Source organism: Vanacampus margaritifer, chromosome 6, assembly GCF_051991255.1.
Source record: "Vanacampus margaritifer isolate UIUO_Vmar chromosome 6, RoL_Vmar_1.0, whole genome shotgun sequence".
NCBI classification, from domain to species: domain Eukaryota; kingdom Metazoa; phylum Chordata; class Actinopteri; order Syngnathiformes; family Syngnathidae; genus Vanacampus; species Vanacampus margaritifer.
In genome coordinates, this window is record NC_135437.1 from 5542326 (window position 1) to 5569596 (window position 27271).

General features: G+C 38.9%; 1 protein-coding gene across 4 annotated transcripts; it reads left to right on the forward strand.

The window, feature by feature from the left end:
- Positions 1-688: 688 nt before the first annotated feature.
- Positions 689-25411, forward strand: enc2 (ectodermal-neural cortex 2). Of its 4 annotated transcripts, none has more exons than XM_077568625.1 (12): positions 689-836; positions 3790-3985; positions 6140-6245; positions 6652-6897; positions 7809-7898; positions 11162-11325; positions 11432-11579; positions 13522-13718; positions 14575-14680; positions 14773-14916; positions 15002-15405; positions 20880-25411. In XM_077568625.1, exons 2-11 carry the CDS (start codon positions 3804-3806, stop codon positions 15386-15388), a joined length of 1770 nt encoding a protein of 589 aa, XP_077424751.1. In that variant the 5' UTR covers positions 689-836; positions 3790-3803; the 3' UTR covers positions 15389-15405; positions 20880-25411. The 4 variants fall into 4 exon arrangements, with proteins under 4 accessions (XP_077424751.1, XP_077424753.1, XP_077424752.1 ...); XM_077568627.1 differs by having other exon boundaries at positions 712-770; XM_077568626.1 differs by having other exon boundaries at positions 739-1041.
- The last annotated feature ends 1860 nt before the right edge of the window (positions 25412-27271 follow it).

Genomic DNA, 27271 nt, shown 5'->3' on the forward strand with positions numbered 1-27271 from the left:
TATACAAAAAAATTATTCATAAGCAAACAATGTCAGTGTCACAAATCTTTTGTTAAATTCCAATTTGAACGTAAACATAGCATGTCATGTGTTCAATCCTACAGCATTAACCACAAATTAATTAATCATAAACAGATTACATGAATGAATCCCAGACTGATTTTGTTGTTATGATTCAGTTTTTTTTTCACTAGACTGAAAAAAAGTTCAAATGACAATCAAAGTTTTGACCACCAGCAAGGTTTGTGTGCAGGCGAATCCTCACCAGCTGAACCATTGTAAACCAGTTGGATGAATGGAAAGCTTCAGGCGTTTAGAATGCTTCTTCTTGACTGGCCAGTCACAAATTTTATGACTGCGTGCCAAAATGACACATTCCAAGTTTATCTTAAGTTATATGAATTACATTATTATAACGTCCCATACTATTGCCTGTGTAACAATTGTTTCTTGTTTATTTCCTTTTTGTGGCTTTTTTTTTCAAGTGAGCAACGATGTAAAAAAAGTACTGCCTTTACGCTTCCACGTAATTAATTGGCTTCTTTCAAGCAAAACTATAGAAGTCCCGCCTAATCTCAATCCTATTGGCTAGCATTTCCGCCATAAACACAATTGAATTCGTGGATTGGCCAAAAAGCCATTCAATCACAAAAACAACAAATGTCATTGGTTCGCCCTGCTCGTGTTTTTATTTTGAGGGGGGGGGGTTTCGACTAGCTTCAGTCTCAGACAGTCGACTCAACAAGGTCTGTCTGATGTGTGCTAGACAGGTACGGAGGTTTCGCCTTGATCACCGATCCTTAATCCGCGGGTGATTTAACATTACATTTGGAATTGTGAGTACAGTAAACAACTAATGTTATATATTATGGCTCACTAGACTTTTAGAAAGTAAACAGAAGAAATTCGTTTAGATTCCATCGTTTAACTTCCCTTCGATAAATTAGCCTGCAATTCGGTAATGTTTTATCATTTGACGGCACTTACTAAACACATTGAATACTTCAGTCCATCATTCTTGGCAGAGAGCGGCTGGTTGTGGTAAGTTTTTGGCTTCTGCCATCGGAATGACAAAGCTTGCTACATATTGAGCCACATCTGAACAAGCTAAACCTTCCAACTGTAAAATGATTAGCTTCATAAGTATGGCCTCATCGAAGTCACTGGTATGTGTTAGTGCTAGAAACGATAGAAAAAGAAGGATTTAAATGTCACATGCATAATTGATCAAATGAGTCGGTTGATAGCTTATGTGCTAACTCTGTTTTGGTATGTTTAGATAATCATCACAATATGGCGAAGCAGTGTTGGACTGTGTGTTTTTAATGTTATTGTTGTTGCCATGTTTTTTGGAGGGTCTTTTTTAAACAAGGATTTTGTGCCATTCATGTATTTTGAGGTCCCTATTATTTATAGCTTGTTTGGACGAGTCAGCACCTCTCTGTTTTGCTTGTATATGTAGATTTGGATGCATGCAATATACATATAGTATATGTAGAAGTTTGCACTATTGCACCCACAACACACATATAGTATACTACATACTGTACTTGAAGAACTGTGTGTTTAGCTAAGTCTGACATTATTCATAAATACATGCAATAAATACAAACACCTTTGAATGACTGCCGATTTGAGCAGAGCTTTCCCTTGGAGGCAAGCTCTTTTATTTACTGTGAAGGAATATTTGTGGTGACATGAGGTAACTAAGACGCCACAATATTAACCTCTTGTTGTGTTTACATCTAAAGAAAGTATATTGTTTACCCTGGAGATCACATGTTTAAGTGAAAATGTAAAATGATTTGGCATTAGAGATTCTCTTGACTGTGATGAGGGGCAGTTCAAATGATATAGGTATACATTTTTGGATTTATCTAGCTATGTTACAGAACATGGTTCACATTAAGGCCACACCACTCACAGTTAGTCTCAAACACTGACCAAATTTTGAGTTAAACAAGCTTTTTAAAAAAATTTATTATTAAGACTACACGATCAGGATATTTAGGGCAGATCACCGATCAATGTGTTTATGTAAACCAATCACCGATCCAATCACCAGATGGATGTCTATCTAATTTATTTACTCCATATACTTGCCTACTGTTTTACGGCATAGCAACATATTCCAAACATTTTTGCTGATGTCATGCCAGAAAGCGTTGATTTGTATATAAAACATTTATTTGTTAATTAACAAACGAGCTGTGCTTGATATTTAGCAATCATAATAATCTTACTGATTCAACATGTCATCATCATAGGTCTCTCTATTTCGTGTGTGTGTGTTTGTGCGCGTGTGTTTGTGTTGTGTGTGCATATGTGCGTGCGTGTGAGTTTGTGCTCATTATTTCACCTGAAACCTATTAAAAATCACATACCCTTCACCTAAACCGAAGACTTCAGAATCCCGCTAATCGTGAAGTTGTCTGGAGACCCGAGGAAGGATCAAAGAAAAAGAAAGGAAAGTGAAATCCAGCACCGACCAGACACCACCTACTACCCACAGGGTTACAAACCAGAATCTTTCACCAACCCCAGAAACATCTAAATTCCAACAAATTAGGGAGACCTCAAGAGACCAAAGGAAAGACTGAAAAAAGGAAGGCAGGAAGGATAGATGAAGCAGAGTGAGATCCACAGACATCAGCCTCCACCTATTCAGCAACTAGAGGAAGAAGCCGATTGTGTTTGAATTTCGGTAGATGCTGGTGTAGTGGATCTGGCATGCATGAAAACCTCCACCAAGGAAGGGAGCCGTCGACCAGGACAGGGCAAGCACGGCCCTCCAGGCCGCGGCAGCGCCAGGGCACAACCCCCGGGCCCCGCGGGGGCCACCGGCCGGAGAGCAAACCCAGGAGCCCGGAGCACGCCCCCACCCCAACACAGCCCGCGCCCTAAGCCCAACGCAGCAGAACGGGGCACGGCAGGCCCACCAGGCAGCCCAACGGCCCACAGCCCCCGCTCCCCCCACAACCTCCTGCCCCACACCCGCCACCCACCACAACCCAGCCCCCAGCCCCCGGACCCCAGATACCCTTCCACCCAGCCACCCGTACGACCATCCCCCTCCTCCCAACAAGCCGCCATCCCACCCCCGCCGGCTCCCCACATCCCGGGGACCCCCTTACCCCGTACCCAGGAATCGGTGCCAGAGAGGGGCTGGACAGCAGAATAGTGAGGGCACCAGTGCCTCTAGCCGCGTGGTGGGGCGAAACACTGGTAAAAATGCAATACATAAAATTAAACAACTGTAGGAAGGGATACCACAATCCCCATCATGTGATCAGAAATCTGGAACAATCGCATCATTTTTAGCTGATCAGAATTGGGGGGGCAGGGATGTGTTTTATACTACACAACATCGTAACACAGCTGTAAACAGCAGAAGTAAACACAGCCAGTGGGGAAACTTCGGTTAATTTTTTTGTTCAAGAGGGCCAGGTTTTGTTAGACCTCCAGGAAAGAAACGGCCTAACATGCAGTACACAAGCATTCATATGTAGGGGGATAAACTGTAAACACCGTACTGGTTAAATTAGTTCTGTGTTTTGGACTGGGTGAATGGCCACACTACAGACCCTACACAATCATCATGTGGTGCCACCAAGAGTACGGTCCGACTGCACTTTGTCGATCCAGGTGTGTGTGCCATCGGCTCATTGTTTCTGCAGAGCCTAGCCCCATGGACCCACACTTGTGTCCCTCTCTCCTGCATCATGAAATTATCATGAACTTAGTGAATACAGTATACATGATTGTTAATGGTGCGTTAATGCTTTTCAGTGAGGACGGCCACCATGTCGGTGACTGTTCATGAGAATCGGAAATCCCGCACCAGCACGGGATCCATGAACATTTCACTATTCCACAAGCCATCACACCCTGACAGTGTCTTGACTCATCTGAACACAATGAGGAAACAGGGCATGTTCACAGATATCACCCTGTGGGCTGGGGACCGCTCCTTCCAATGTCATAGGTAAAAAATTGATTGTTGCTTCAAATGTATTTGTTCCTGTATATAGTAATAACATGTTTAATGTATATATTTAAATGGCTTGTGTAGTAAATATGCACATTTCTAATATTACTGATCAATGTGCTGAAATGTTTGTCAAGTTATGTCAACGACAAACACTCTTCAAGATTAATGATTAAAAAAAATAATCTGCTAGTTTACTTGGCATACATGCAAGAATGGATAAAAAATGGACTTGCACTGTTCCAAATTTCAGATGTGAGTCAAGTATTTCGAAGATGACCTGAGGGTTGTGTAAAAATGTCAATGCGACGAAAAAGACTGGAAAATACTTCCTGCCGTCTTTTGTAACCCACTTCTATCAAAACAGGACATTTAGTAAGAAATATTTGTTTTCATTTACGGCCGCTTCCTTGTTCCTTGGCCTGACCCGTTTGAGACCCTTTTATTGGGACAAATCGACTCAACCGATACTACTCAGACCAGCGACAATTATGTTATCGATTTTGAATGTAGCTATTATATACAATTTGACATTACATATCATATTGGAATGAAAGTACATCTCTTTCACAAGGTTCCGATATAAATCTGTACAATATGGGAAAAAAATTGTTATGCTTGTGAAGTCAAGTATAAAGTGCACCCTTGATTAAAAAAAAAGAAGCACTTTTTACATGAGAAGTAATGTTAGTCAGGTTTCGGTGTGGCCAGTGAAAGTGAACTCAACTTTCCAAAGAATACGATTAGCCACAGCTAATTAATGATTTAACCTTTACAATCATTTAAAAGCTACCTTTTGTGGTTACTTGGGTTATATTTTTCTGATATTTTCTGAATTTCTTGCATTTTTTTAATGATCGTAAATATGGGGAAAGTACCTTTTCCCAACACTTTTTTTTATTGTTTTTTTTATTTTTATAGAAACAAATCACCAAAATCATTTTCAGGATCTTTAAAACTGTGTGTCTCAACATATGCATGTAAACGATTTATATGGGCAATTTGGATGATTTCAGTTACTGTAGCCAAAAAACTTAGGCAAGAAAGAGTACTCTTACTTTAAATTAAAAGGACTCAAGGAGAGTAAAACATTAATTACACAAGGAAAAGTATTCAGTGAGTAAAAAACAAAAGAAGTACTAACTGATGAGTAGATTTTTGTTTATTTTTTAATTCAAAGCATTAACCTAAAAATAAAAGCTCACGAATGTGCATTCAGATTTTAGCCCACCAGCACATAAACTAAAACAATAATAAATGGACAATAATAAAAAATAATATTCACTACTATTGATAAAGTAATCAACAATTATAAATAAAATATTTATAAGTCAACAAATCAAGACAAATTCAGCCGCAAGAAGCGGTCTTAAGCTGTTTTGTATACATTTGTTAAAACAGCAGAGTGGGGTAGATGCCACGGACTTCCGACTTCCGTAAGTCACACACCAGCGCCGTTTCCGGCCACTGCTGCAACACACAGGCTGTGTCCCAACACTTGCACCCCCACCCTTGTGCCCCTCAACCGCATGTGCCCACCGATGGGCGCTAGCGCACAGGGCGTCTCAACTCTTTGAAATGCTTCGGAGAACTGAGACAAACACTACACACTCGCGGCCATTGACGGGAACGCGCAACCGAGGGGCACAGGGGCGGCAGCGCAAGGACCGGGACGTGGCCCACATGTCGCAAACAGCAACCGATAACAGCGCCTGTGTGTGACAGTTGGAAGTCCTGCCTCCTCCATGGCATATACCCCATAAGCTTGCCAGGCAGAAGTTACAAAAACAGGAAAAAGGTGGCTGTACACTAAGCAATAAAGCTTATATACTACACCCCCTGTTAAAATGCCAGGTTTTTATGATCAATAATGAGACAAGGAAATCGTTTCATAGCGTTTTCCACCATTAATGTCACCTGTAACCTTTATAACACAATTTAGGGGAGGGGTTTGCAAGAAAAATATTCTAGGGGGTTAATACAAATATTTAACTAAGTGCATTAAAAAAAATTCTCTTGAACAGTCATATTTTTTCTTCAAAAAAGTCATTATTTTACAAATTCTGCTAAGGTATGTAAACTTGTGAGCACAACTTAAGCCATGCTGATATCTTTTTGGAGGTGCCTAACAGAACACTTTGCATCTTCCAGGGCAGTATTGGCAGCTTGCAGCCGTTACTTTGAAGCCATGTTCAGTGGAGGACTTCGAGAAAGTATGGACAGTGAAGTAAATTTCAGAGACAGTATACACCCTGAGGTACTAATATTAGTATGGTTTTATTTATTTGTGGTTTGGTATTGATGAACTTGCAAATTTACAGATTTTTACTTCTGTAAGATATCCGCCATTATTAGCCCAAAAATGTTTTTTCAGGCCAAAGCCATGCCTAAAATAAAAATATTGCTTTGGTGCCATCTTGTGGCATTCTGGGGGCAAGAATCTACACTGAACAAAAATACAAATTAATTACATTTGATTTTGATAAGCTAATGGGGATCCTTTAAAAAATAACAAATAAGCAGACCACTAGGTAATTTGTTGACAGCTGTGTCAGTCTCTTCATTTGATTGCCCAAGACATGTGGTTCATGAAGTCTGTCATCGAAATGCGGCCTATGGTGTTGTCCATTGTGTCCATTAATATTAATTATTCACTCTTACAGGTCTTGGAGCTTCTGCTGGATTTCGCCTATTCATCTCGAGTTATTATAAATGAAGAGAATGCTGAATCATTGTTAGAGGCAGGAGACATGTTGCAGTTTCATGACATCCGGGATGCCGCAGCAGAATTTTTAGAAAAAAACCTTCACTCTTCCAACTGTTTAGGGATGATGTTATTATCAGATGCCCATCAGTGTAAAAGATTGTATGAGCTGTCGTGGAGGATGTGCCTGCTACACTATGAAACGGTAAACCGATGTACACTCCAGATACATCCTTTAAAAACAATATTGTAATTGTATAATTGTAAATTACTTACTTATACGTTAATCTACATCAAGGGGGGCACTTTTTTGGCTAGTGCATTACTTTTAAAATGTCTGTATCAAAATGATGTGCCATGGTGAAAATGAAGCTTGTTAAACGAAATAACAAAAAAATAGGTGGGGTAGTAATCTGTTCTGATTTCTGACAAAATGAGAACAAATCGTGTTAGCAACAGTCACTTGATACTTTATTTGGATTAGTGTTATGGAACATAAAGTGGTAGGCCACCTCTGGTTCGTGGGCCTCGAGTTTGACTTACAGTATGTTTAAGAGTGCTATGATTTGATTCATTTACATATAGCATATTCATGCAGCCACCCACCCCCCCCCCCCCCCGCCGCCTATTCATTTTCCCTTTTATTACTTTTAAAATGGTATTTAAATTTAAATACAATTAATTAGAATAAACTACAGGTAATTGCATGATTAATATTTGTCGAAAGATGTATACATTTAATGTGACTTTTACCAATATTTTTTTTCCCACCACTTCTATAAGCCATGAGCTGTGTTTCAACTGTGTGTACATTGTTGACAAACCCATTAATGTTTGTAATTAAGTTTATGGGGATCAATATTTTGACTTAGTATCTTTCACAGATGGAATTCAACCAAATACTAACCAAATTGTATGAAATTAATAGTCTCTCGTGATGTACTTTCGCAACAACTGTAACTGATATACTGCAGAACTTTTTACTTTAGACAGTAAGAATGTTTTTGTGTCATTTTCAAAACTATATGTGAAATTCTGCTTGGTTGGTATGTCTAAATAAGCAGATATTGATATGTTTAGTGCATCATGTTTTAAGAAGTGTTAATTGTTTTTTAGATACGAGAATCCGAGGACTTCTATAGTTTGACTAAAGAAAAGCTGCTGGAGCTTGTGCTTAGTGATGAGCTGGAGATAGAAGATGAACAGGTAAGTAATTCTGTTTCATTACAGTTTTACTTTTAAATGTCAGCTATTTTTCTTAAAACGTCAATGTTATAGAATAGAATACGCTTTTTTGAGTCCGACAATGGGAAGTCAGGTTTTAGCAAGGGACGTCCCTGCTCATTTTAGCAAAACAATGCCAAGCCACATTCTGCAAGTGTTACAACACCGTGACTTTGTGAGCGTGGGGGTACTAGACTAGACTGCTGGCAGTGCACACCTGCCTTTCACTGAAAACGTGTGACGCATTACGAAGCGACTGTTCAGCAACTTAAGTTGTATATCAAGCAAGAAGGGAAAGAATTCCACCTGCCAAAGCTTCAACAATTTTTGTCCTCATTTCCCAAACGCTTACTAAGGGTTGTTAAACAGAAAGGTGATGTAACACTGTGGTAACTAATGCCATTGTTGCAGGCCAAAGTTGATCAGTTTGAACATGAAATAGCTTACCTTTTTAGTGTATTCAATTGATTATATGTTGAAAAGGATTTGCAAATCATTATATTTTGTTTTTATTTCCGTTTTACACAATGTCCTTATTTGACTCATTTTCCTGTACATGAATGGCTACTCAAATTACAAAAAGGGATACAGGTACAGCAAGAATAGTCAGCTGCATTGTCAACCATCCATCCATTTTCTTCAGCTTATCCAAGGCCGGTTCACGGGAGCAGAAGCTTTAACAGGGAAGCCCAGACATACCTCTCCCCACCGACTTTGTCTAACTCCTCTGGGTGAATCCTGAATCCCAAGCCAGTCGAGTAGTCTCTCTGGTGTGTTCTAGGTCATCCCTGGGGTCTCATGCCAGTGGGACGTGGCCGGAACACCTCACCAGGCAGTCGTCCAGGATGCATCCTAATCAGATGCCCAAGCCCTCTGGCTCTTCTTGATGCAGAGGAGAGGAGTAGTGGCTCGACTTGTATCCGGGATCTTTTTGTTTCGGTCACAACCCACAGATTGCCATAGGCAAGGGTAAAAAACTAGATCAACCGGTAACTTGTCTTTACTACGACAGACTGATAGAGTCTGCTTCTGCGTCAATGCCGACGCTGCAAGATCCGCCTGTCGATCTCCCATTTTATCCTTCACTCATTCGTAAAAAAGTTCTCAAGATAGTTGAACTCCTCCACTTGTGGCAAGATGCCTGGACCTTTTACCATGAGAACAATGGTCTCAGATTTGAAGGTGCTGATTTTCTTTCCATCTGCTTTACACTCAGCTGTGAACCGGTCCATTGAGAGTGAGAGATTGTGGCTTGATGAAGCCATCAGCACCACGTAATCTGCAAAAAGCAGAGATGAAATAATGAGGCCACCAAATTGGAATAATTCAACGCCTTGACTTCATCCAGAAATTCTGTTCATAAAGGTTATGAACAGAATCTGTGACAGCCTTAGTCCAACCCTCGCTAGAAACGAATCGGACACACTGCCGTCAATGCAGACCAAAGTCTGACATCTGTCATACAGTAAGAGATCCAGTACCCCATATCCCCCAACGCATCCCCGCAGCAGAACTCCTCAAGGGACACGGTCGAATACATTCTCCAAGTCCTCAAAACACATGTAGGCTGGTTGGGCAAACTCCCATGCACCCTTGTTAGACCCTGCCGAGCGTGTAGAGCTTGTCCACTTTCAACAGCCTGTAGGAAAACCACACTGCTCTCCCTGAATCTTAGATTAGACTTCCTGATAGACACTCCTCTCAACCGATCAATGCATTTAATTTAATTGAAATAATGTGTTTTAATAATAATAATAAAAAGTCAAGACTAAAATCAATACTCCTAAAAGAAATTAATCAGCGAAAGCTTTTTTTTAGTCCTAGGCGAGCGCAGAAGGTGCAGTTGGCCTGACCGGGTTCTGTCTGATGTTTGAGGAATCCTGTGAGTTAGGTGGGGGCTAGATTGTGCGGACAGTGATGGGTGTGAAGGAGAATTTTGTATTTGATACGGAAGTGTATAGGAAGCCAGTGCAGAGTGCGTAGGATGGGGGTGATGTGCTCATATTTTCGTATCATGATACGGGCAACGCTGTTTTGTACATAGTGAAGCCTTTTTAGGCTTTTGCCAGTGATCCAGATGAGAAGCGCATTACAGTAGTCCAACCTGGAGGAGACAAAGGCATGGACAAGCTTCTCAGCAGCAGAACGGGAGCGAGATGGTCAAAGTTTGGCAATATTGCAGAGGTGAAAGAAGGACGTTTTGCAGATGTGATTAATATGGTTGTCAAAGCTAAAATGGGGGTCAAATCTGACTCCGAAGTTAATCACAGAAGGGGACAGGGGAAAGTTATGGAAAAGAATGGAAACGGAGGAAAAGAGGGAGGAACAAAGCTGGTGTGGGTTGCCTAAATAAATAGCTACTATTTTGGAGCTGTTTGGCTGCAGAAAGTTTTCATTCATCCAGGCCTTAATCTCATCCAGGCAGGAGTCCAGTTGAGTGGCAGAAGAGGGGAAAGTGAAGGTTGGAGTGACTTTGAAGTAGAGTTGTGTGTCGTCAGCATAGCAATGGAATTGTATTCCATGCCTGCTGACGACATGACCGAGGGGAAGCATGTAGATATTGAAGAGGGTTGGACCAAGCAGAGAGCCCTAGGAACCCCACAACTAACAGTGTGGGGGCAGGATGTAGCATCCCCTAGGGCTACGAACTCGGTCCTACCAGTGAGATATGATTGAAACCAGTGAAGGGCGGTGCCAGTGATTCCAGTATGATGTTGGAGGCGGTGTAAGAGAATGTGGTGATCAACTGAGATGAAGTGTAGATTGGAGATGATGATAATGACAGTGAGCTTTGAGCAGAGGGGAGGGAAGGGGATCAAGGGAGCATGTAGATGGTTTGGATGTAATTATTATTTTCTTGATCTCCTGCTGCACTGTGGGGGGGAAATTGAAACAGATGTTGAGTGATGGATATGATATAAATTGATGGAACAGAACTGTTGGTGTGGGAGAGAAATTACAATTATATATATATATCTATATATAAAAAAGTAAGCCATGATAATATATTTTAGTAAATCTTACAAATCGTTTGGCATCCAATAATCATCCACCTTGACTAAGTAAGGTGTACACAATTGGAAGAACTGCTAAGAGTAAATTCCTATGCCCGAATTCATAAAACCGTAGCGTTGATCTAGGGAGCCACACACGGCTGTATTAGCTAATGTTACATAACTTATACCAATGAAATGTACTTATAAGTTATTTTTACTGTTTGTCCGTTTTACTTCTGTTATTTATAGATCGTGTTTAATTCTGTGATGCGATGGGTTCGAAATGACTTGGATAATCGGCGTCACCATTTACCAGAGCTGCTTGGGGCCATAAGGCTGGCTCTTCTCCCCTCTGAATGTCTCCTGGAGGCTGTTGCTTGTGAAGAGCTAGTAATGGCTGACAAGAAGAGCAGGTACCTTATGTTAAACCCCTCGATTCAGTTGGTGTTTTTTTCTCCCAATGTTGCATTTAAAAACATAATTGTTCCTAAATCCTGCTGAATGGTTTGCTGTTTACAGGGTCGTTGTAGAAGAGGCAATGCAATGTAAAAAACGAATTCTTCAAAATGATGGAATTGTGACAAGTCCCTGTGCTCGACCGCGCAAGGCAGGGCACACGCTGCTGATATTGGGAGGCCAAACTTTTATGTGTGATAAGATATATCAGGTAAAATGTCAAATGCACAACGTGCCACGACAAAGTACTTGTGAGTTGCACATAGACACACGTTTGACTTTTACTGAAAGCTAAACTTGGACTTAAGTTGTCAGGGAAAAAAATGCTGATCAAATAGTGTTGCTTTAGATAGGAATTTAATTTGTTTCATGACCAGGTTTGTAACTGAAAACACTCATCTCAAATCATCTTTCTCCCATAAAATGGGAATACAACAGAAATACTTTTAATCCATCCAATCCCAAATGTTGTTTTTTTTAAATAAGGAAAATAGTATTCTATAGTATTGTAGTTTCTAAAATTGTGTCATAACCTAATTAAATAGAATGTAAAGAATTAACTGTTTGTGCATCAAGATTCAATGCTGCAATTCATTTAATTGGGCTGCTCCTTCTGGTGTGCCCGCCTTGGTCACCATATAATAGTCTTGCAGAGGCATTTGAAGAAGAATAACTACTACTTCTACTTCTATTACAAGTTGCAGAGTAAGCTGCTATAACATTAGTCATTTTCTGTCGCGGATAAAAAATATATATGCATTTGCGTTTTGTGTTTATTATCTGTTAACTCACTGGCTGTATTAAAATATTGCACAAAGGTTGTAAAATTGTGACTATCAATGCTAAAATTAGCATGCCAATGGCATTTTCCATTATGTTGGCATTAAGCTAGCTGACATTCTTCAGGCAATGTTGTTCGGTTGTTTTAAGTACACTGTGTAATTCAGTGTGTAAGTCTTTAATGTGTAAGTTTGGGCATTAAAGAGCTTGAAGTCTCTTTTTTGATTAGTATTTTACTATTTACAAAACTGCTGCTTATTGTGGAGCAATGAGAATTTCGTTGATGAAAAATTTTCGTCATTTTTGTCACAAAAATAGTTTTCTGACTAACTAAAATAGAAGCCATTCATTGAGGTGATAACAATAACTAAAATTGATTGACAATTTTGTCAATGACTAAAACGAAAATGAAAACAACACAGTGACGAAAATTAATCCAATCAGAAGGAATCAAATGCGGGTTGGAGAAAAAAACACTCAGAAACTGTTCAGTGCTCACTGCACTTGTTTACATTCATTGTGCAGCTGTAAAATTAATCTCAAGCTATTGTTATTTAGGTGAAAACTAAGTTAAATTATTGTCAGTTCAACATGTTTCATTGAAACAATTAATAGACACCGATGTATAAAATGCGTCTTGCGTGTTAAACTACAGTTACAAATAGGTGTGTTATAGTTTTCTGTATAGAAATTGAAATGTATGCTGAAGGAAAATTATCGACTAAACTTGCTCTTTTATTCGTCGACTAAAATCGGATTAAAACTAATATACAATCAGATGACAAGATTATGACTAAAACTTTAAATAATTTTAGTCAAAAGACTATAACAAAAACTAAATTCAAATTTCTTGTCAAAATTAACACTGTTGGTGAAGTGATTTACCATTCAGTGCTTGAATGTCAAGTTTGCGCTTGCAAGTCAAAGCAAAAAACAAAACACAGAATGATGGCTCGTATACCAAAAAACTAATGAGTCGGGTCAATCATATCTTAATGCACCACTCTATGCATAGCTGTTTTCATTTTATAGTTACCAATTTATGACTAAATGTTCATTTTTAATTCATATACAGGACAGTACTGATCATTGTCATTGTCTAAATTTATTTCATCCATCCATCCATTCTCAACGATCACCAGTTTGTTACTGTACATTGGTGTTGCATAGAAGACAGCAAATTACACCATTTGTATAATTTAAATTACAAATATAATCAGCCATAGAGCCGCCATATTCAAAACCAGACCAGTCCCAGTTATTTGTTTTACATGCAAATTAATATCAGAAGTGAAACAACAATTGCATATGCAATTACATCCTCGTTTTGTTGTTTTTGTTTCTGATTGTCGTTATGATTCATCCACATTAAGGTTGACCACAAAGCCAAGGAGATCATACCAAAGGCAGACCTTCCCAGCCCAAGAAAAGAATTCAGTGCATGTGCCATTGGCTGTAAGGTTTATGTGACAGGAGGAAGAGGGTCAGAAAATGGAGTGTCAAAAGACGTCTGGATCTATGACACAGTTCATGAAGAATGGTCGAAAGGAGCACCCATGCTAATAGCAAGGTCTGTCATAATAAATGCCTTTGAGGATATTGGAGCATACTGCTTAATCCAAGAGTGGGACGGGAGCTGTAATTGGATGTAATGTACATAATGTGAAAATATGTTGCCTTAACTAAGTCATTTTCATGGCTCAATTATTATTATTATTTGTGGAACATTATTGCTGCTCCATGACAATATAACAGGATAGCTGTAGCGCTGCAGTTATTGAATATTTCAGTATTCAAGTATCCTACTGAAAATTCTATTGGATAATCAAATATTCACATAAAATATATTTTTGCTTGAATAAAGAGCAATTATTAATACAAATGGAGAGACATTGTGCACTACAGCAAACTATTTTGTTGTCCAGGAACATTTTCCATGCACTGTATTTCAAACAAAAATATACATTTAAGTTTAAAATGAGCTAAACTTGTATCAAAAACACAAGGCATTAATCATTAAAAATGAAATAGCATTAACATCCTTTTTGCAACTTGACTTGAGTAGTGAGCATTTTAGCATGTGATATAACAATGCAGTAGGTTCATGGCTATGCTTTTATGAGCTTAGACCAGCTGACAAGGAATAAGACAAATATGCATGTGTGCCCTGCAATTGACTGGCAACCAGTTCAGGCAGTATCCCACCTACCTCTGGGACAGGCTCCAGGATAAGCGGTTTAGATAATGGCTGGATGGATGCTTTATCCTACTAGACGTTGTGGAAGTGTTAAGACGGAAATGAAGACACCTCCAGAGGAAACAATTAGTGCCTTCACTGTGCAAAACATATAAGCAGTTGCTCTTCATAGACACAATACACACATCTCACTTAGAGTTGTTTTTTTTTTTTCACTCGCACAACTCAGATTTGGTCATGGTTCAGCTGAATTGGAGAACAGCTTGTATGTGGTTGGAGGTCACACAGCCATTGCCTTTGTTTATCCTGCCTCTCCATCCGTCTCTTTAAAACAGGTAAGAGAACGACGTATTTGACCATAATACTTTTTTAATCTTGCCAAAGACAATTCTGTAGTAAACTAGATTGTTTTGTAATATTTTCCCAGGTTGAGCGGTATGACCCTGTCAGTAACAAGTGGACTATGATGGCTCCCTTAAGAGATGGTGTCAGTAATGCAGCCGTGGTCAGTGCCAAATTAAAACTGTTTGTTTTTGGGGGCACCAGTATACACAGAGAAAAAGCCTCTAAGGTTGGTCCAGTTTGATAATGCTAACAGCATTTTCTGGTTCAAAACCTGCCTGAACTCAGCCATTCTCTTGTCTTCTGTTTTCTAGGTCCAATGCTATGACCCTGTTGGGAACCGCTGGAATATTGCAGCTGAATGCCCGCAACCTTGGCGTTACACAGCAGCTGCAGTCTTGGGGAGTCAGATCTTCATCATGGGTGGTGACACAGAATTCACAGCTGCCTCTGCTTATCGGTTTGACTGTGAAACCAATCAATGGAGTCGTGTAGGTGACATGACATCCAAACGAATGAGTTGCCATGCTGTGGCCTCTGGAAATAAACTGTACGTAGTTGGAGGTTACTTTGGAACACAAAGGTGTAAAACACTGGATTGTTACGATCCAACATCTGACAGCTGGAACTCCATCACCACTGTGCCTTATTCACTCATCCCCACCGCCTTTGTCAGCACGTGGAAGCACCTACCTGCCTAAGTGGAATACATTATGAGGTAAGTTCTCAATGACTGTTCATCGTGATTTTGGTAATTTGTTGTTTCACTGCTTAGCTAAACATTTTTTTTATAATAATCCATTCATTCCAAGATAAAGTGCTCACGATCCAGTACTACACTTGTACATATGATTGTGCACACTGCACATCTTAGTACATACATGGGTGTCGGCAACCTTTACTGTCAAAGGAGCCATTTTAGGCCAAATAAACAACCAAAATTCAGTTTTGAGCCACAAAACATTTGAAGATTGTGATGAAGGAAACGGTGTTAGTGTTAGTCAAATGTACTGAGGGCCCAATTTGTAGAGATTAATTTTCTTCTACCTTCTGTCTGTTTTTGGATTTGTTTTTGTAATTTTTCATACTTGGTTTTTCATACATTTTTAGACTTTGTTGCCTTTCTGTCAAATTTGACGCTTTTTGGCAATTTTGTGGACATTTTATGGTAATCTGGGAAGTTTTTTCTTTTATTTTGGGACATTTTATGGTCACTTTTTGAACGTTTTCTTTTGTGCCTTTTCTTAAATCACTTTTCTGTCTTTTAAAAAATATATATATATTTTTTACAATTTTTGGGACTTTTTATGGTAATTTTTGTGATTTTCTTTTGTGTTTCAACATACCTTTTAAATATGTTCTTTCCTGCTCTTTTAAAAAAATCTAAACTTTTTGACTTTTTGGGGCAATTTTATCTATAGCATGAAAGACTGCGAGTTGCCCATCCATGGTTTAACTCATTCAAGCATTTCCAGTGGAACAGTTGGGAGAGTACGACTTTCCAGTGTCAGTTTGTACCAATCTATTGGGATACCATCTGGTGGAAAAATAACACAGGTTGATGTGGGATTGTGTAATCAGTATATTGAATATGTTGGTGCTGGCACACACACACACACACGAGGTCGAAATTTCATCAAGAGTTGTTACTTTTTAAAAACTAAGGGATAGCTTGTCTAGCCAAGATCCTGGTGTGTGTTCAACGATTGATCTCGGCTTTCATTTTAACACGTTTACTAGTAGTATCTGTACTACAAAGGGAAGAAGGTAGTACTGGGACATCATTCTCCACCATCAGAACATGTCTGCGGCGGTCAAAACACCCTTTACCTAATCTATTAAGTGCTGATTGGCTACCGGCTGGCCGAATGAGCCGCTCCTGTCACAGGGATTGACAAATTCTTGATCCCTGAGAACATTGATCTGGACAGTATTTATTCTTGTCATCATTATTTTATTGTTACTGGTTACTGGTGTTTAATATAAGTTTTTATATCTCCAATTCTGTTGTATCTGCAGCATACAATGACAATAAAGGTTTTCTTTTCTATTCATGTTTAATAAAATGCTGAGGTATTGGATCGGGACTCTGAATCGGCCGATCTCAAAATAAGGTGACCCGGACGCGGGTCCAAAAAAAGTGTGATTGGGACATCCCTAGAAGAAAAACAGAAATAAATATATAGATTTTTTTTTTCATTGTGGAATTTGGTGGTAATCCTCAATTTAGTAGATTCGGTGTGAACAAAATTGCTGGTATCTTTCTGTTAATGAAAGAAAAACCCAGTGTTCAAATAACTCAAAATGTTGGTACCCAAGAAAGGCTAAAAATAATTTGACCATAGTGGCATTTTCAATCAGGTGTGTCAAAAATTTCAAACTTGTATCAGTCAGTCGGCCTTGATAAAGCAGTTCACTGTGTTTGTTGAAATTATGTGTACCACAATAAACATGGACCAGAAGACAAAGAAGAGAGGTGTCTCAGGAAATTAGGAAACAATTATGGCAAGCACATTCAAGTTAAAGCCTATAGGACCCTCTTCAAGCAGCTTCATGTTTCTGTACCCATATTATTCAGAAATAATATAAACTGGACTTCAGCCACCCTCCTTGGGTGTGGTCGCAGGAAGAAAATTGATGATAAATTGAAGAGGCGGCTAATAGCAATGGTAGCAAAAGAGCCCAATCTCCAAAGAAATTCAGGGTCAAAGTACATTAGTGATAGATCGCACCATCCATCGTTGTTTGAGCCAACGTGGACTAATTGCAGATGAACAAGAAGGACGCCACTGTTGAAAATGAAAACCATTCGGCCTGAGGAGAATGTCCAATGGACAGATGAGACACAACTACAACCTTTTTGGCAATGAGCATCAGCTCCATGTTTACAAATGAAACATACTAAGAAAATTCATGTGGTGGCTCTATTATGTTGTGGGATTGTTTTGCTATATTTGGCACAGGGTGTCTTCAAGGCAGGGTACAATGAAATCTCAGGACAATCTCAAGAAATTCTAGACTACAGAGGACTCAAAGGTTTGGTCTCAGTAGCAGGTCATGGGTCTTGCGACAGGATAATGATCCCAAACACACAGCTAAACACACCCAACAATGACTAAGAGCAAACCATTGGACTACTCTGGAGTGGCCCTCAAATCCTTTTAAACATCTGTGGAAGGAGCTTAATGCCATCTGGTAAAAGCATCCTTCAAACTAGCGTCAACTTGAGCAATTTGGTCATAAAGAGTGGGCAGAAGAGTTATTGAACGTTAAAAAATGTTAAGATTGCAGTTAATGCTTCAACATGTGCAACAATCAGGGCACCATCATTTTTGTTCAGGCCTGTTTCACAAATGTGTCTGCTTTTAATTCAGTTGAACTACACTTCAAAAACAATGGATTATTTCTGATTAATTCTTACAATTGTTTAAATGTATTATTACTTTTGTAACATTCAATGTGTTTTTTTGTCTGCTGTAGGGTTTTCTTTCATTAATAGATGCTACCAACAATTTTGTCCACGTGCATATCCTCACGCTAATATTTGTCCTTGAGATTTCCTGCAAAAATCTGAATTTTAACCCCCCCAGAAAAAAGGGATTGCTATGAGAGGCAAAAGTGACAGCTTGTTCACACAATGACACATCACCAGGAGTGATGATTGTGTGTTCAGAATGCAGAGATGGAAAAAACAGGTCAAGAAAGTAAAACCCCTGCCAGCAGCAGGGGTTTTACTATTTTATTTATTATTATTATTATTATTTTATTTACTATTTTAGCAGAGTTTGGTGCTTCTTGTAATGACCTTGTTTACCTGCCGGTTGAGTACAAGCACCTGTTGCTCAAACTGTGGCAGGTTTTTTTTCTAGACCTGGATTTCCCATCTCTGTCAGAATGTTGCTCAAGCAGCAAATCTTGCTGTCGATTCCACCACGCTCAAATTAAGGGACAACTTTAGTTTAGGTCTTTTTGGGACCCGCTTTCTTTAATGAAACAGTGCATGAAGACCAGTTACTGTATGTCGTTAAGGTTTGTTTTGAGTTTTGTTTATTAGAAAGCATAGCTTTCTTATGACATGGGGCCCGTATGTACCCATATGCAGCTCTTCCTTTTTACATCACTGTCTCTTGCATTACTTTCTTTTTTTTTTTTGCCCACACGTCTTTAAAAATTAATACTGTGTTAGTGCAGCCTGTTCTTGAGTACATAGTTTTAAAAGCATTTTTGTCTTAATACTTTGTCTCCCACTTGTGTATGTATTCCATACTTTGGAATACTTTAACATAACTCTCAATATAAAAACAAACACATTTTGTTTTCCCAAGTTTACTTTCACAATCGATATTTTCTGTGACATAGAATACTACTATTGGAAGAAAAAAAAAAAGTACTCGAATGTGCTTTGAGCATTGTGTGCGTGCGAAACCTGCGTGGGTGTAGCTGTGGTAAAAATTAAGTGCAGTGCACTCCAATGATTCTCAAACCACAATACGTTTTACTCAAAACATCTTTGCCTCACTGTTTTTGTGGTAATGATTTATTTATCAAAACAGATTAAAAATCTTAATTGCAGTACATTTAATAGATTGTAAAGCGTGTTTCTTTTTACATCAAATAAATATTTCATATCTAAGCACTTAACTATATGGAAGACCTGATAGTCCAGAAAGTTGGATTTTTTTTTTTTTTACACTGTTAGCCTTGCTAATCACAAACCTTCTAACTCACAAACACTGGGCAAATCAGTGTACAGGTAATATCAATTATTATACTAGATGTCAACATTTATCACAGGCTGTTCTACCTAAAAATTTGTGTGGCGCTGTGTATTTGCATGAAAAAAAAGTGGGACCAAAAAAATAAGGCTGCCAAAATGTAGATAAAGTCTTATTACTAGCATTTAAAATTAAATGTAGCATGGTTTTTTGGGTTTTTTTTTGCTTGGTTTTTGGAAGAGAAGTAATGGAACAAATTGTTCAGTTGTTCCATGGCCGTGTATTATCCGGGCAGATTAATGATCAAGAGTTCATTTCAAATGCGCTATTTGCATCTGGAACACTGTGAGTGACGAATGCTGTCGTTAGGCTGAAAAATCCAAACAACCCCATCAGAAAGCTAGCAAAACATTAAAATTGCTTATTTCAACTGTTTGGAATATTCTTAAAAATAAATAATACAGAGGAATTTGGGTGTATCGGGATAATGGGGGTGTCTGGTTATACATTGGAACCTCGGAGTTCGAACGTCTCGGAACTCGTACAAATCAAGACTTTACCCAAAAATCTGAGTCAAAAATGCCTCTGAGTTTGAACATCCAATCAAACCAAGCAAAGCCGAAAGCACCTTGATTGGGTAGCCAAGTGAAGCCGCGCGATGCCGAATGCTCACTTTGCGGTAGTGGAGACGAAGCGTTGCTCATTTCCAGTCAAAGCAGGTGAATACTCCCGGAGGTGCTCCGTACATTTGCGAGTTTATTTTGATTTTTCCACGACAAGTTTCTTCAACGTGGGCCCAAAGAAAGACAACAGTGCCGGTGGCAGAAAAGCAAAACGTACAGCGCTACGAACCATAATGGATTTAGGAAGGAGATTATTGCGCCGTTGTAACTACTTCCGTAAATACTGGCCAAGGACCTCCCTTAGCTGTTTAACAACGTGCCTGACACGAAACCGCACACAAGAACCCCTTGGTAGTCTAACAATATGCCCAATGTAAAATACACTAACTCAGCACTGAACTAAAGCATGCATTCATTAACATAGCATTTTTCATCCACTTAGGCCATCACAAAAAAGGTAAGGTATTTTATATTGTTTAAATACTGTACAGGCTGTACATGTTTTTTACATAAATAGTAATTAAAATAGGAATTTTCTGTTTTTGGAGCTTGGGAACGGATCAATTGCATTTGCATTATTTCCTATGGGAAAAAATGTTTCACAGGTTGAACAATTCGGACTTTGAACACTTCACACTAACGAATTGTGTTCAAACTCCGAGGTACCACTGTACTGTTTTTCTGTTGTAAGACCAACAACTCTCAGGGACACTTTATTTGGATTATGGGCTAGAGCCACACCTATTTAAGTCATATACACATGTACTGGATCGTTGAGGTATGGTTTGATCAGCTATGAAAAGATCAGCCTCCATCCTTGTGACAGTCCCTTTTTCTACTTTTGTCTATTCTAGGAGCATCAATGCTGGCTGGAGAAAAAAACCCAATCCTGCAACCAGATTCCGATTGCAACAGACAGTAAACAATTTCAACCTACACAGACAACCACATTAGCATTGTATACTGTATAAAGCTGCACTTGACACTATTTAAAAGACTAGATCAGCGAGGCCAAAGGCTGACTAACCAGGGCTCAAGCCAAATGGACAACTGATACTAATTCCTTTCAATAATATTGTACAGTGAACCACTGCTGTCCGTGGTTGATAGGGACAGAACCCTGCCACGTATAGTGAAATCTGGAAATAATAGACATAAACCCCCTTCAACCAGTGTCAAAATTAAGACTGAGAGGATCATTAAGCACCAAACACTACAGACCACACTACCATCTATCAGGGTTTTCATGCTCACAGTAAAGACCGATTTGAAGTAAGAATTTAGTAATGGAAAAAAAACCTACATGGAAATAAAAGCATACCTAAAAAAAAAAAAAAGGCATCACATAAGCAGCGAGAGAGAGAGATAAGTAAAAACATCAATTTGCAAATGCTCAACCACAAATACGCGGATGTTCACAGCAGTTCACAAATGCACCTCGGTAAGGCTGCTTTTGTTGATTGGTTTGTCACTCACGCTAGGATGGATGAATGGATAGGTACAGTATGTATGTAGGCAGCTAGATACTGCGAGTGATGTCTTAGTACCATTCCAATTAACATTCCAACTGTTCTTGATGAACATGTTAACTGTTCCTTTTTTCACTTTTTCTATATAAATTTAGAAATGCTTTCAAATGTAATATGACATTACAGTGTTTAACTTAAAAGTATTACTTACAGTTTTTCTCCACAAGGTTTGGCACATTTCTTGAAACTGAATTACATTTTCAAAACTGCAAGCTCATTTGGCTAAACAGACTTACATTTGTGCACAACCTATCAGTTCATAAGCAAAAACACGCATCTATCCCAAAACTGGTCACACATGCTTCACTCCAAGTTCCTTTCCCAAACAGAGTCGGTACTGTCATAACTGCAAAGATCCTTCTCAATTGCTTTGGCACATCTGCATTCAATTTGTGCTTTTGCCCAAAATAGCTTGGATGATTTTGCACATCATGGATCATCTGCAAAAGCTCATATCTCTACCAAAACAGCTACCTATGTGTCAAAATCAAATTTCTGTCATATAAGCCCCCACAATGCATCTTCCTTTTGGCATTCTGTGAGCACTGCAGGTCAAAATCATTAGCAGAGGTGCCGCTAACAAAATACAATTATGTATAAAACTGAGGGGGGGAAAGGATTTTACAAGAGCAGTTTTCAAAGTTTGCAGTTTGACATACTCCACTCACAGTCAAGGAAGTTGCAACACTTTTTATTCACACAAAGTTTCTTACACATTAGAGTGCAACAAAAGAAGGTGTAAACCGATTTCTGTATATTTATGAAAAACTAAAATTATATGTAGCGCGCAGCGTAAATGAAGAACCAACTACTGTAACACTTTCACTACACATTAAATTCTGTCCAGTAAATTTGACTCTATTTAGAGTGAGGCCAAACATTCACTTTTAGAGTAATATTTACAGTCACTCAAGGGTTGAGGAAGGAACTCACTGCCTTCAGCTTGGGAGACAACCTCTCTACTCCCTAAGCCACAGAGCTCCTGGTGTGTGTTAGCATATCGCTCGTCAGCTGGAATCTTCGTAACTCCAAGACCCAAAATTTTGTTCTGCTCTTGGAAATAAGCAAACAGTAGGAGGGGCATAGCTTAGGTGGTAATGTCTCCCAACCTGAAAGTTGTCAGTTCGTTCCTTAACCCATGTGACTTTTATTTATTGTTTTCAACTCTTTATTTTACCAGGCATAAAAATCCCTCACCTTTTGGCAAAATTCGCTGTTTTAATCCAAAATAGCTCACCTATGTGAATCTTGCATATCCATCCATCCATTTTCTTAACCGCTTTTCCTCACAAGGGTCGCGGGGGGGCGCTGGAGCCTATCCCAGCTGGCTTCGGGCAGTAGGCGGGGTACACCCTGAACTGGTTGCCAGCCAATCACAGGGCACACAGTGACGGACAACCATCCACACTCACACCTATGGACAATTTGGAGTGTTCGATTAACCTGCCATGCATGTCTTTGGAATGTGGGAGGAAACCGGAGTACCCGGAGGAAACCCACGCAAGCAAACTTAAAGTGAATGTTTTTAATTTTATTTTATAGTTAAATAAATGAACATTTATTACCACGAACAACAAAACAAAACCGAAAATTGGTATTGTCCAGTACCTGTATCGATACCCCAGCACTAACAATTGGAACCAAACCGGTTCAAATGCAAAATGTACCCATCCCTACATGAACACAGCACGTGCTGTTTTTTTCAACATCATCCACAGTCTGATAAATGTAGCAAAAACATTCGCATTTTCGCAAACAGTTTTTGTTGACGCCATAGAAAAAATTTAACATTAAAACTCGCCATCCTTTTCTTTCGCCATCCATACATACGCTGCTCTCTGTTTGGCCAAAGGTTTTCATCCACGTCGTAACAGACTTTCACTTGCAATGAAGCAAGGAAAAAATCCGGAGTGAATGTCTCAACCATCCTCTACACTGATCTTCTGTTATATGAAATGTGCCAAACCTATGTAGAAAAACTTCAAATCGCACAAGGATTTTCAAGGGTTAGTGCAACATAAACCTAAAGGGCTATGATCTTATATTCTTCCATTTGCTCACAATTTCTTTTTCTACATGCCTGTGCTTGTGCACTTTTCTTCTACGTGTATTGTTCTGTCCACACATCTGAGACGCCAGTTGTGTGCAAGCTGCGAATGAGCTCGGAAACCCCAAAGAACATTGATTCACTGATTTCTGACGCTGGCTGTAAATTGTGGAGCACAGAAGTTTTCACAAAACTTGTAAATGTCATTTAAAGGGACATTTGATTGGCTGAATATAATATTGGCACTTATATAATTTTATTTAAAAAAGGATGTTGGCTCTAAAATTCACCCCCTGAAAAACTAATTTTAAGGGGAAGTCGACCTTAAACCTTTTTTGACAATATGTTATATGTGACTTCACTAGTCTAAACATGACATTCTGATTAAATTTGTGGAAAATGAGTTATGCAGCTAAATCATGCCGTTTTTATCCATCTCAGGGGGCGGCCATTTTGCCACTTGCTGTTGACTGAAGATGGCATCTCAGGAAAAAAAAAAAAAGATGGCATCACAATTGCGCCGGGCGTAGGCAGCGACCAATCACAGTTCAACAGTGATGACATTTTCACTAGCAAGTGGCAAAATGGCCGCCTTTTGATATTGTCAAAAACTGCTGGATTTTGCTGCTTAACCCATATTCCGCTAACGCAGTATTAACCGAAACCCCGTATTTATATTATACATATTATTGTCAAGGGTTTTTTGGGGGGTTGATTTCCCCTTTAATGATTTTTTATGACTACATAATGACTACATTCAACACATTTTAATAATGGCCATTGTTTGTAGGAGGGGACCACTTTTTCACTCAAAAGCCTGACTTTGTCATCGTTGCTTTTATATTTTTACAGGTTGATATAGACAACAGGAGGAATATGAATATCTGAATTTTGGCGGTGATTGGTTTTCAGACATTTAGCAACGTTGAGTGTTGTTAGACTCCATTGACAGGCAGCCATTAGCCCCTGTTGCTAACTGGCTAACACCACTGCCGCTGTTTGGACAGCACTTAGCCTTCAGCCACTGATACTGTTAACCCTTATAGATAGCAGTAACGACCTACAAACAATTCAGTTTACAAAAATCCTCTCAGAACGCATTGTATTATGCTGTGGCATTGCATTAAACCTTTTTAATTAGGATTCTTAATACTGTATATTGTACCTACAGTATTAGTTCGCAATAAACTTCTTGAATGGATAATTAACAATTTGATTAGAGTTTCACAGTTGTCTGAAATTGCATGCTACTGCTTTGTATTGTTCATTGCAGTTTTGTTTTAAAGCAACAGAAGCACAAGTATACTCTATAGCACAAATATTGACAAGGCAATAACTTGTGTCTTGTAGCTTGAATCTATTCCAGTTGACTTTCCATGACGTTTGATACATTGTGGACTTACACAGTACAGGCAGTTTAGTCTTTTTATGGCTTGGTGTACATGATGCAAAATCAACTGAGTTGATCTTTCACCCAATCTAGAGCTCCTTGCTGTGAGACAATATTGCTAATCAATTCATTTGTAAAGTATCTTTTTGTTTTTTACTGTAAAGTGTGTTGTGTCCGCAAGGGGCAAACAGCTGTACATTTAAAGTGTGTTGTGTCCGCAAAGGGCAAACAGCTGTACATTTAAAGTGCTTTGAATCAAGTGTTCAACCGCATGCACATGCAAGTTGTGTTGTTGGACATTGACTGTAGGTGACATAACTGTGTTTAGAATAATTCATCTTGTGGAACTTTTTGAACAAAGTTACTTTGTATTTTTACAGGTAAAAATAAAGTTCTTCTTTTGTTAGTTTTTTCATTTAATGTTGTTGGCTCTCCTTATTGTGTTTTCTTCAATCCAAATCTTTTTGTGTATTTTGTATTTGTGTGTGAATAAGGGTGTTTATTTTTTTCTGGGGGGAAAACAACTCAAAATGATACTTAATGTCTCCCCAAAAATGTATAGCTCACACAATTTGGAGACCCATCATTTAATTTGACAATGACAAACATTAACTTTCACTTGGATGTATTTTGTGTTCTTTGTAACGTAATTCATGTTTAATAATGCTAATATTGCATAATTAATGGTAATGTGAAGATACTGGTCACGTTAATAATTTCTCTTAATAATTTTGCATTTCTGTAAATCTCTGCCAGTATTTACAAAATCAAATGATCACTTCTGGAACATTCCTAGAAAATCACAACATCTCATCATGGGTGAGCTATTTTTAGAATAGAAACATCGGTTGCACCTTGGAATCACCTTGAAGATTCAACGTTTATTTCAATTAGATTAGAATAATTACAGATAGAATCTTGAAAATGTTTTCCTTTTTTTCTTAGGAGTGGGTTTGCATGTCATCAGGGCTGATTGTTTTCCTGCTGTTTTCCCCCCCAAATAAAACTCCTTTTGTTCGAGCATGTTTGACAGCTCAGGGAGTGTTAGAAAAATGTCTGATAGAAGACATCTTAAGAAACGTTCGATTTTATCAACACTCAGGGAATTGTAAATAACTTCAAGTAAAAGAGATTCAACTTTTTGCACTGTTTTTTACTAGTGGAATTATTATTTTTTGTAATTACTTTAAATTAATGCTTGATTGAATTGTAATAATGTGTGTGCTTCTTGCAGAAAATATTGGCAGAATATGCTTTTTTGGACATAAAGTGCACTTGTGCAAAGAGTTCTATGTAAACAAAACGCCGGTTCAGGTTCATACTAGAAGTTGTGCCAAACCAACGGAATAAGCATCTATGTGATTTCCTGGTATGCCGCTGAGCAGAGGCGTAGCTTGCCATTAGGCAAACCAGGCAATTGCTTTGGGCCCCCAGAGGGCCAACAGATTTCACACAAACCGCATTTCGTATTCTTTCACATTAGGCGTGACAAGGTGCAATGACAATTGGCCGTCTCAAATTCCCTAAAGGGACCCCGCGAGCCAAACTCGCCCCTACCCCACTTGTTACTCATCAGAGTCAGCGTGTGTGTGCTAGTGTAAACAAATAGGGTGACAGGAGATTATCTGACAAGACTGTCAAGATGAAGAGGAGCTATCCATCTGGGAGTGAAAAAACAAAAAACAAGACAGTGGTGACTGTCTGTTAGGCTTAGGAGAGACTTTCAGGGCTGGCTTCAATTTCAATCGAGTACAGAGTAAGACCACTGAATCGTGAGCATATAGCCTAATAACTGTTTTTGCACAAGCCAAAGCAAGGAAGCACCACTTTTGAAAATGGCTCGTACATATGTGGAATCAACCAAGTTTTGACTTTTGCGCAGTTTAACTCTTTGACTGCCAAAAAGTTAAATAATGTTTAGTAAAATCCTAGGGAGGAGCGCCAAAGACTTGATGGCAACATGGCCAAACACACACTGCAGTATATACTTGCTATTCCTCGGAAAAAAAAGCCAGCAAGAAAGTGTAGCGTCTGCACGCTAAGGGGCCATCGCAGTGAAACTAATCTGTTGTGCAAATCCTGCTGCGTCGCCTTGCACGCAGGGGAGTGTTACAAAAAGAAAAACTGTATTTGAAACATGCACACAATTGTAAATAGTACCACAGTTGCACACATTTGTAAATAGTTTGCCAAATTGTTTTGTCAAATTGTTACACTGTTGAATGTAAACAAACGTATTTTGCTATCAAAAAACACTTTTTCATTGTTGGGGGTAGTGTT

What these genes read in the sequence shown, in the direction of transcription:
- enc2 (XM_077568625.1), top strand. Translation starts at nt 3,804, where the DNA reads ATGTCGGTGACTGTTCATGAGAATCGGAAATCCCGCACCAGCACGGGA. An exon ending in GCCTGCTACACTATGAAACG is followed by an intron (nt 6,898 to 7,808) that starts GTAAACCGATGT and finishes ATTGTTTTTTAG; the next exon opens with ATACGAGAATCCGAGGACTT. An exon ending in TGGAGATAGAAGATGAACAG is followed by an intron (nt 7,899 to 11,161) that starts GTAAGTAATTCT and finishes TGTTATTTATAG; the next exon opens with ATCGTGTTTAATTCTGTGAT.